Source organism: Coffea arabica, chromosome 4e, assembly GCF_036785885.1.
Source record: "Coffea arabica cultivar ET-39 chromosome 4e, Coffea Arabica ET-39 HiFi, whole genome shotgun sequence".
NCBI classification, from domain to species: Eukaryota; Viridiplantae; Streptophyta; class Magnoliopsida; order Gentianales; family Rubiaceae; genus Coffea; species Coffea arabica.
In genome coordinates this window covers 20,286,988-20,298,418 of record NC_092317.1, presented here as the reverse complement: position 1 = coordinate 20,298,418, position 11,431 = coordinate 20,286,988, and the positions used below count along the sequence as shown (strand labels likewise).

General features: G+C 35.6%; 1 protein-coding gene and 1 long non-coding RNA gene across 2 annotated transcripts; both read right to left on the bottom strand.

Moving 5' to 3' along the window:
• Window positions 1-7,726: 7,726 nt before the first annotated feature.
• LOC140005736 (uncharacterized) lies at window positions 7,727-8,852 on the bottom strand. Its single transcript, XR_011813306.1, has 2 exons — window positions 8,785-8,852; window positions 7,727-7,971 (listed from the first exon to the last, which is right to left on the bottom strand). It is a non-coding gene; the product is annotated as an uncharacterized lncRNA (long non-coding RNA).
• Window positions 8,853-8,944: 92 nt separating this feature from the next.
• On the bottom strand, window positions 8,945-11,096 carry LOC113729160 (zinc finger BED domain-containing protein RICESLEEPER 2-like). The gene is made up of 2 exons (XM_072046533.1): window positions 9,036-11,096; window positions 8,945-8,971 (listed from the first exon to the last, which is right to left on the bottom strand). Exons 1-2 carry the CDS (start codon window positions 11,094-11,096, stop codon window positions 8,945-8,947), a joined length of 2,088 nt encoding a protein of 695 aa, XP_071902634.1.
• Window positions 11,097-11,431: the final 335 nt, after the last annotated feature.

The window sequence follows — 11,431 nt, the reverse complement described above, 5'->3', positions numbered from 1 at the left end:
GAGTCCACCATCCACTTCTTCCTCCACCTCCGTGGTGACGCAACACCAAGCCCAAGAAAAAGAAGGCAAGTTTACCAGAAGGCTGGCGGTGATTGAGGGAACTCTAGACTAATTGTGCATTCAACGCTGAAGGGGATCGATGTGCTCTCCACCAACTCTCAGGTAGGTCCTCTTATGTCTCTCCTTGTTTCCCTAATTTTTTCCTCAATTAATTTGCCCTAAATTTTTTCCCCAAATTTTTGGCAAAATTTTTACAGTGCCTAGTTTGAGTCGTGGACTCCTTCTAGTAGAACTGTTTGATCTATAGTTGCAATTGCTTAAGTTATTTTTGTACAACCATGGGATGTAGACTTGATCACCTCCATATGTGAGTCATGGTGACAAAATTCAATGGGTTTATGTGCGGGTGCGGTTTTGGCTTGGGACTAGGTGGGGCAAAAGTTGATGCCTAATTGGATGGTGGTGAAGGGAGTGGAAGAGAGCAAGGAGGTGATTATGGTACGATGTTGCTATGAGTGGCTGCTGGTGAGAGAAATAGTGGGTTAAATGGTGCTGGGTGGAGTGGGAATTGCGGAGTGATTAGTTGATTATCTATGTGGCTGAGCAAAGAGGTAGCACATTAAAGTTTAATCTTCAAAATTTCCAGAAAGCTTCAAACTTTGCTTGAAACTAAGCTAAACCAGAACAACCCATTAAAGTACCTACAGAAACGATTCTTGAAAAGGGTTCTTCGAAATTATTTGGATTTTTATCAAAAATCAAAGCAATAGCTACTGGCTCGTTGTTAATGAGCTTTATTAATTAGTAATAGTACTAATAATAATATTTACATACATGCTGTTACAATTATCCAATGAAATGACATAGAAAAGATTTGAAAGGTAGGAGGTGTGATTGGATGAATTGTGTGGTCTGTTTGAAGCTTTGGTCTTTTCTGGTAGACCAAATATATAGGCTGAAGATATCTATAATTATAGCCCTAATATACATAGGAAAAGAAATACAAATATATAGGCTGACGATATCTATAATTATTTTCCTAAGTAGCATGCTGGTCAATTTGATATTTGTGATTGTTTTCATGGTCAATCTAATTATTCTACACAATTGTATGGTGGCCATGCATGCTATATGATAACATCATGATTTCCCCTTAAAGTTTTAGTAATTGTTTTTCTTTTTTGACTTCTAGTTTATCTCATGATTAACTAATCGTACAAGTAACTTGAAACCTATTATAACTTAGAAAGCATCATTCTAAGTTATGAATATGGAATTCATTCTAGTATGCTACTTCCAACTTTGAATTGTACTCATATTCCCTTTTCTTATATTGTTGATTTGGCGTGCTACTTATATGCATATAATTATATAAATCAATATAGTGTGGATTAGTTTCAGGTAGATCACAAAAATTACTTTATTTCTCTTAGATTTGATTGATTTCTTATTTTTTGTAGCAATTGAAGTTGTTGACATAGGCTTAGGGTCTTCCTCGGATATTCTCATTGAGTTGTATTTTTCACTTTGAGGTACTTTACAGGCACTCTCCCTCAGTCCTTTTTCTTTTATTTAGTAATCATGAGTACACTTTACTAGAATTTTTGCTTTGCGAATGACCTACAAAAATGTACTGTTGTTCACCAGTACTAATGTTTATTTAAATTATAAGCATTGAGTTGTCATCTGATGATAACGCTGATTTAATAGTACATCATGTTCATATTTGTTTTACTTTTAGCACATGCACCTAATTGTGATCAATTTGAATGATAAAATTTGTGTTTCATTACTTTGGAGTTTCTTTGTTGCTGTTTGCAATGATTAGTTTCCCCAATTTAGTTATTGTGCCTTCATTAAAATAAATCTTGGATGCATATATCTTTATGTTAGGATACAAGACAAAGAAAACATGGCTAGGAGTTGGATGATTAAAAACTACCTAGATCCCAAATATTTAGATGGAGTTGGATGTCAATTAAAACTTTTTACTGCCTCATTAATCTAAGGCTGTTTATGGCAATAAGTGATTCATTGAAAAGGAAGGATAAAAAAATCATGAAAATTTTCCTTATGAAACTAAGGTGGCTATTTAATTTTGTTGTTTGTTTTGATTTATTTGAGTATCAATTTACAAGAACGAATAGGTAGTCTTTGTGTATCCCTTTCTTTATAGATGAATCCAATAAAGACTATTTGTATTCGTCTTGTGCTTTTAATTTCATTCTCAGCTGTGAAATTAGTCATGTACTGTTAGATTATAACAGATTTGTCCCTAGTCAGTCAGATTGAGATACAAATGCCACTTTGGTTAGTAGCATCCCTAGAGATTCTGTTGTGAATAAGATTCTGCAGCATGATTCTAATGCGATACTTGCCAAGTTTGCTACCTTGCTGTCATAAACATGTAAAATTGCCAGATAATCAGGAAACATGCTAATTCGGTTGCTTTAGATTAGGGGATTTGTCTGGTTCTAATGACTTTATTAGCCTATTGTAATCTCTCAGGTTTCTAGAATACCTGAGAAAATGAGCGAGTGTGGACTTTAATTGTATCAAAAAGTTTGCTATCCAACATCACTATTATTCCCTTTTTTTGGTGGTGTGAAAGACTTGGCATTATCATTGTTAATTAACACTTTTAAGTTTCATTTCCTTATGATATTCTAGGAAGAGTTCTCTTATGTGTTTTTTTGTAATGTTAAATGACGTATTGAGACTCATAGAATAGAGCATTTCCTTAAAGATGCAACGGAATGATCTTTTGACCAGGATTTTTGTAAGAAGCTGGCATGGCTTTTCAAGCAAGCTAGGAACTTTTTGTGCCTTTTAATTGTTGGAGAAGATCAATTTGATGAATTTCTTATTGGATGATTACTCCTTCCTTTGACATGCTAAAATTGCTACCATTCTAAAGGTCATGCTAGAAAACCTGTTGTAAAGTGGATTGAGGTACTCTTGCTCTGCCTTCTTTCTAGACAGGCTAGTGGTCAAGTTGATCATTTTTTACGTGAATATTAACAATACTTATGTTACTGGATGCATATTTAGGTCCATAATTATAGAAAAGGCAGTAAAATTACCTCTATGAAGATGGTTCAGCTGATGCAACAAGAAAATTAACCTCAAACCATTTTTCCAAATGCTGGCTTTTTTATCAAGACGAGTTAGAATTCCCAGATGCCAAAAGGTGCTTCTTATCAATATGCTTTTGCTTTTGTGTGGAAATATAGACAACCAGTATTTGTGCATGCATCAACCCCAAACCATTTTCCAAAGATTTTAAGCACGATTTTATGGTTAATATGTTTATTTCACATGCAAGTGCTTTCCTACTAGCATAGTCTCTCAAAAAGTCACCTTTAGATCTGGTTGGCATGATAAGAGGACAAATTTCTTGGCTACAAGTTGATGAACTAAAATTTTTTTGTCTTGTAAGACGCAACTTTTACAAGTTGTTATATTTAATTAACTCATAGATTTTAACAATGTAAAACATATAATAAATAAATTCTAACAAATGTGAGATAGCTTTAAAGTTGATAACTTGTGTTCCACTCCTTTGTTCCAAATGGATGTCCTAGCTAGAGTCGGCTCTACTTTAAAATGAACTTAGATAACAATAATGTTTGAAACTTAAATAAGAAGTGGGAAACACATGGATTGCATTATGAATTGAATTTAATAAATGGAGAAGGTTGGGTAACAAGTAGTCAATGGTAAAATTGAGAAAATCGTTACCACTCTTTTTCTTATTGCATGGCATTAAATGCAAAGTTAGACATCAATTTATCGTGAGCAGGGAGTAAGTTGGGATCTTAGTAGATCCACAGAATCTTTATATTGTATAAGATCAAGTTTCCTAAACCTTCACAAGTCCAGCTGGGTACCCTTTCCTTGACTAACTTTTATGTATAGAACTCAGGTATGTAGAAATTTATCAGGAATAGAGGTGTTTGAGGACACTTTCTGATTTGATTGTATTTATTGATTGTCTTGTTTGTAAAGTCCTAGGAAGGCCTTGTTCCTTCAACAGCATGTTTTCTCTATCCTGTCATGAAAAGTATGTACAACCATTTGCTAGCTATGATTTCTTGCATATCTATGCTTGTAATTGGTTTTCTATTACTGTTTTGAGTGTGTGTAAAATGATATCCGATAATTTACTATTCGAGTTAGAGATAATATTCAGTCAAAAAAATCTTTGTTAGCTTTTGGCTCCATGACTTTGTTAGGAAGACATGTTAAGCCACTCCGTGAAAAGCTAGTAATATTTTTGTTTGGCCTTGAGTAGTTTGTTAAAAAGGTATTGACCTCACTAATACTTAACTAGCTAACTTCTAAGCTAATTTGGGATATTGTCCTTGTTATGTTAATTTTCTGCCTTATTTGTTCTTGTCTTGACTAAGATTCTAATCGTGATTGAGTTTTGTTGTAGGTAAATATAAGATAGTTTATTTTTTTGCTCAAGCTACTTGTTACCTACTAATTATTATACTACTTTATGCAGACTTGTATTGCTTGTTCAAACTCTTTTGGCCTCTAATCCACAGCTACTAATTGATTGAAGAACAATGAAGACAAAGTTGTGTTTTGCTCTTGAAGTGTTTCGGCAGTAGCTGCTAGCTAAGTTTAGGACTTAGATTTATTTTTGTAAAGCTGTAGCAGGATGTTGAACTTAAGTATGATATTTTGGCATTTCGAATGTAATGGATGTCTTCTGTTTTTAATTAACAGACTTTGTTGTTATTTTTCTCAATTCGTAAATTGAATTGTTGGATTGATTAATTCCAGTATAATTTTCTTTATCAAACTACACGGTTACAGTATATTGTCACTAATTAGACTTCTCCACTGACAATGAAATGTTGTCACTAATTAGTATCTCTAAACTTAAAGCCTACAGTGATGACAAAAAGTTGTCAATATCACGTCTATTTTAGTGACAAGCGTGAACCAAAGTTGTTAGTAATTAGTCAATACAAGCAACAATCATCAAGGAGTTTCAGTGACAATGTCACTGGGGCCATCACTGACAAGATATAAAGTCATCACTATATTTGTACTTTTTATTGACGAAGTGAGTTGTCAGTAAAGAATGCTATTTACTGACGACATATAAAGTTGTCACTGTACATCTTTACCGACGGGCATTCACTGACGACTCTGTGGCGACTTAAATGTTGTCAGTAATTGTCATCAGTGACGACTTTTACTTTTTTTGTGACAAGAGCTGGTTGTCATTGATGACCTTTTTTCTTGTAGTGAGCAATGGAAGACAAAGCATTCCAGCCTATCAAATTTCCAAACATGATACAGTTTACATTCAGAGAAGCCCTTTGGCAACCCTTACACCAAAAGAGAGAACTTTCCTTCTTCAAAGAGAGATTCAGAGAAACACTATTAGAATTCAAGTTCTTCAAAGAGCTAGAAGAAATGAGCAAAATCCTCAATATGAAGAAATTCTTCAGTATTACAAAGACCAAAATAAACAATTATCTAACCAACTTAAAGATGTTGTTTATTGATTTTGCAGGAAAATGGCTGGGCAGGCGTTCCGCAGATACCCTTTGGTTCGCCTTAGAGAGAAGTGGGGGCGTCACATGAAATATCATTACTCAAAGATTAAGGAAGAAATGGACAAAAATTGGGCCAAGTGGCCAAACCCTAGCCATGTATCTTGTTTGACCAAAGGATTAGAGGAATTTTAAACCAACTTTTCTTCATTTCCTCCACCATATTTTCAGCCACCTTGAAGCTTCCAAAGGAAGGAAGAAAACTCCATTTTTATGCTTTCTAAACCTAGTTTGATCTTGAGAGAAAAATCAAAAGTGAAGGACTTGAGTTGGTGAGTGAAATACTTCCAACCCTAGTGTGTGATTACCAAGCTTGATGCCTTTGGTTTGGTGGTTGTTTTGGGTAACTCAAGCTTCTTACAAGAGAGGTAAATGATCTTTAAATCTTGGTTTTATGGTGTTATATCATGTACTTTAAGTTTTAATGGCAAACTACAAGTTATTTGGATGAGATTTGTGGTTAATCTTCTTGAACTAAACAAGTGGTAGTAGGTTTAATTAGTTTGCCTATCATGTGTTTGATGAAATGTTTGAACTTTGTTCATGGTGGTTTTTGAAGTATTAACATATTTTAGACCTTTTTTAGTTAGATTTAACACTTGACATGTTGTTTAAGTGAAAACCATGAAAGGATGAAGGTTGGTTAAATAAGTGAACTTGTGGACTGTTTTCTTTCTTCTCAGCTGACCGGTTTTGGAAGGAGAGGTTTCTCCTTGATTTTGTGGTTCATTTGCACCTTAGTTAAGCCTAAGAAACTTGGCTAGACATTGGTTAAGTTTGTGTGTGAGTTGAAGTGGAAATAAAGCAAGAAAAGTAGTTGTTATGAGCTGGTAGTGGACCGATTTGGCTCCTTTGGTTGGCTAGATTGTTTTGATCCTCTTAATTATGTTGTGTATTGCATTTTGAGCTCCAATGGTACTAGTTAACTTACTCCCCTGTTTATGAATTCTAGAAGATTGAATTGGGTGAGTTTGAACCAAAACAAATGAAGTTAGCAACAAGAATTAGTGTAACTTTTTTAAGGCATTGAAGCTGATCAGAACTGAAAAATTAACCATCTTGTCCGAGCTACTGGTACTGATAGGAGATGAACTAGAGTGTGTATTTGGTACCTTTGGAAAGCTCTTTGAGTCTAGCTTCCAACGCCGCTAACGGCACCTGATTCCGACTTTCCTACAGTGAGATATAGCCGTTTTCCCAAGACTGCGCGGGCACGACTGTTTTACCCGCGAATAACAACTTGAGCTTGGATGAAACTTTTCTTTTGCCCAACTTTCTTGCACTTGTCAAACTTGTTTTCTCATGAACTTTTACTGCATTTTGGGCCTAACTTGTATGGTGAATTGAATAGATTTAACCACTCACTTGGTCACCTAATGAGCTCACTTTTGTGTTAGAATTGAACCTAGTTTGTTAATGATTTCACTCGTTGCTCTAGGATTGGGAAACGGTGGTGAAATAACCAAGGAACTTGACGTTTGAATTCTACATTGCTTGATAAGTGAGTGTTCCAAATACATGAAAATATTTACGTGGAATGTCTCCTTTCTTGAATAACATGCTTACTTGGTTAAAGTAATTGTTCTTGAATTGATAACCTTTAGGACGAGAATGTACTTTATCATACTCGATCCTTTGTAGATTACTTTGTGATAGTAATATGAAATGAAGTGCTTTGCTTATACTTGACTTGTTGGTCTTGCACTTGACTTGTTAGTTTTACACTTGACTTGTTGGTCCCTCGAGTGGTTATTCTACCGACTTACGTGTTACTTGCTCATCGTTAGGGGTGCAAACGAGCCGAGCCGAATCGAGTTTTGAATTTATCGAGTCGAGCTACACTTATTTATACGCGAGCTCGAGTTCGAGCTCGAGCTCGTCGAGCTCGAAAAATAAAGCTCGAGCTCGGCTCGATGTAGGAAAAAGAAAACTCGAGATCGACTCGTTTATAGCTCGCGAGCCTAGCTCGAATTCTGGCTCGCGAATAGCTCGAGTTCCGCTCGATTTTCTGGCTCACGAATAGCTCGAAATCAGCTCGATTTCTAGCTCGTTAGGAGCTCGAGTTCGAACTCGAAAATAGCTCGAAAATTTCTGGAAATTTAAGCAAGAAAACAGCAATTTTGTCCGCATATTTTTGACAAAATTTAGCATGATAATAACAATTTTTCACATATTCTTGATCTTGAGGCCTACAAATTATGCACTAATACAATCATAAATGTCCAAATATCCACTAATACAAATCATCCAAAAATATCCAGATGCCCACTAATACAAATTATCCAAATTTCCACAAATATCCACTAATACAAATTAAAAGCAGCTTGTTGTCCACAAGAACCAAGGCATGACATGAAGCGAGAATTAGTCCACCAACTCCAACTCCAGAAAATTCCTAAAGGTTAAAAGAATCATAAGAAAAACGATTTGGCAAAAATGCAAATGCCAAATAAGAATGAAACCATCAATCAAAGAAATGAAATGCGTGATAACCAGCAATACACAGAGAACTCATGCGTGATAACTAAATGGAGATATACTAATAACAGAAAACTCATACCCAATGAGTTATAGATGACGCAAATGAAATACATGACAAAAGAAGATCAAATGTGAGATGCAAAAAGTATAACAATTTCCAAGATGATATAAACCATTTGCATCATTAAATTTCATAAACATGTGAAAGAAATCAACTTATTAGTACAAGCAAATCACGCAACTATCATTATTGACATTATTCATCTATATGAAAAGAATATCAAATCTTCGAATCCTTAAAGAAACCATAAGTTAACAGGAGCACAAGGGTGCCTACATCATAAGATGTTTGTTCATCTACATGATCGTAGTCATTGTTAGCCTGCTGCATTGCGCAAGAATGGTAAAACAGATCAATAGAATAGCAAAGTTTCTTCCATGTAATCGAAAGGGCACCAATTTCCCATGCAATTGCACAAGCTGATAAAAAAAAGACAAAAAACAGAAATAGAAAACAATATATTGCTCCTTGCATTAGGCGCAAGATGTCCCCTACTGCCTTAATTTCCTACTGGAACAAACTCAACACAACACATAACCATCGCATATATGATTGCACTCCACCAGCGTTCTATAACCATCTGCAATTCTGCACTAACCTCTGTGATCTTAATACCATGAGTTAGAATTGGACAAAACTCTAAATAGAAAATTAAAGGTAAATTACCTCAAACATCTCCGAAGTCAAGAAATAGGCAACACAATCTCTTGTCTATCCTTCAATTTCTGGAAAAACAAAAAAATAAAATAAAAGAAATTAAGAAATAGTAAGGCCGAATTTAAATATTATGTGTGATAATTTTTTTTTGTTACCTTTTCCTTTTTCTTCACCCCGTGTAGCTTATGACACCAATCTCCAGCACACATTAACATTTCTACAGTTTCTGGAGCCAAGGAAGCACGGTAAGAGTCGATTACTCTGGTTCCAGCACTAAATGTAGCTTCTGAAGCTACAGTGCTTATTGGAATGGCTAAAATATCAGCAGCCATCTTGGGAAGAATCTTGTATTTTGTCGTGTCTTTCCACCACTTCAAGGCATCCAAATTCACGATGTCTATCGTTGAATCATCTGCAGCTGTGAGGAGACCATCTTCAAAGTAGGTATCCAACTCATTCTTGACGGGTTGAACACTCTCAACGGTAGCAATATGGGTCAGAAATTCACTCATACCCGAAACATGGGACACTGATGAAGATGCACTACTACTGCTCTTGGTTGGGTGATCACTGCCGATTAGTAGTTGAGAAGATGATCCACTTTGGCCTGAAACATGTATCTCCACATATTCATCATATAGGTCATACAAGGCTTGTCGAACCTTGCCTATATTGCTTTGCACTTCATGTGGAAGATAAAGTAATGGAAAGCAATAGTTTATGACCCTCATCTTGCATCTGGGATCCAAAATAGCTGCTATAGACATTAATAAGTTACATTCTCCCCAGTACTTATCAAATTTCAGCTTCATCTTTTGCACCATTGACCGGACAAAATCATCTTCATCATCAACCTTACTATCTAGTAGCACTTTTATCCGACAAACTTCATTTAGATATAAATTTGCTGTCGGATAATCACTACCAGATATCACATGAGTTGCTGTCCAAAAAGCTTTTAAAATATCGCACACTTTTGAAACCTTTTCCCAATCTTCTGTGGTTGGACAAAAATCATAATTTGGCTCTCTATCTCTGTATCTTGGAAAAACATCTTGAAATTTCAGTGCACAAGTCAGCATCTCATAAGTAGAATTCCACCTTGTTTTGCAGTCATAAATTAGCATTTTTTCTGGCAACTGCAGCTGGCGTACAATTTTAGCAAATTGCAAGCGTCTTCCATCTGTCTTATTGATAAACTCCACACTGTCCCTGATTGTGTCAACTATTTCCTTGATCCGACTAAGTCCGTCTTGAACCATCAAATTCAGTATATGAGCACAACATCTCACATGAAATAACTTTCCTTTTGCTAATAGACACTTGTTTCTGGAGAAAGTGTCCTTCAAACATCTTAGTGCACTGTCATTATTTGAGGCATTATCGACTGAGATTGTATAAATCTTACTCTCAATTCCCCAATCCGTTAAACATTTGAAAATAGCATCCGCAATTTGGATGCCCCGACGTGGAGGAGGGACGTGCACAAAGTTGAGAACCCGTTTCTGTAATCTCCAGTTGCTATCAATCCAATGCCCGGTTACGACCATATACTCATTTTTTTGGTTCTTGGACTTCCAAAGATCTGTAGTCAAGCTGATTTTCTTGACTTTCTTTAATTGATTCTTCAATTTTGTCTTCTCTCTTTCATAAACTGATGTGCAATCATTTTTGTTCATAGTCCGATTGATTCTTTGCCATTCGGGCATCCCTCTTTTTTGCATCAAATTGAAGCCTTCTTCCTCCACAATTGAAAATGGATGCTCATGCATAAGCACCCATTCAGCAGTAGCCTCTCTCATGGCTGCCATATCAAACGTCCCGGAGTGAAGGTAGGTTTGAGAAGCTTCGGCAGAATCAGCAGATGGGAAATTGATCTTTGTTTGTTGTGTTGCTTTTTTTAGTTTTTGCAATCGGATAGCACATGACTTCCTATGCCTTAGCAAACTTGAAGTTGTACTAGTTTTCGTCTTCTTGAACTTTGCATGGCAATGAATACACTCAGACATGAGAGTTTTTTGATGGCCAACTTCAACATCTTTAAAGTCATCCCATGCTACTGATTTTTTCTGCCTCTTTTTTTTTCGAAAAGCATCTAAGCCATCATCCGCAGCAGCTTCTTCTACAATTGTTTGAGTGGTTGCATGTGTATCACCTTCTAATGCTTCATCTTCACTCCCTAATTCTTCATCACCAAGAGAGAATTCCAGCTCTTCGTCAATGTTAACAGCAATACCCTTGTCAATGATATTCACTGGACTAGCGGAATCACCAACTGATCTAATAATTGGTGAAGATTGCTCTTGGTTGGACGTATCCATTTTATATTCTCAATTTCTTTTAACTATACCAAACGGAAAAAAAAAAAAAGCCATAAGCAACATTCTTTAGTCCCAAAACAGATTACTATTACTAGGAAACAAGTTAGTAGCAGTAATTATTTTCAAGAAAGTCCATCTTCTTTTTTACTTTAATTTGGGGTGACACACATCTAAGAGAAGTCATCAAGACCAATAGGAACAGTGGATCCATCAAAAGAAGATAGCAAATGAAAAATAAGCAAAGAGATTTAATTATGAGATTGAACAAAAAGAATAACACATTCTTTTTTGTCCTCACTGTTTTGTACAGAATAGGAGTATGAAATAGTAAGTAC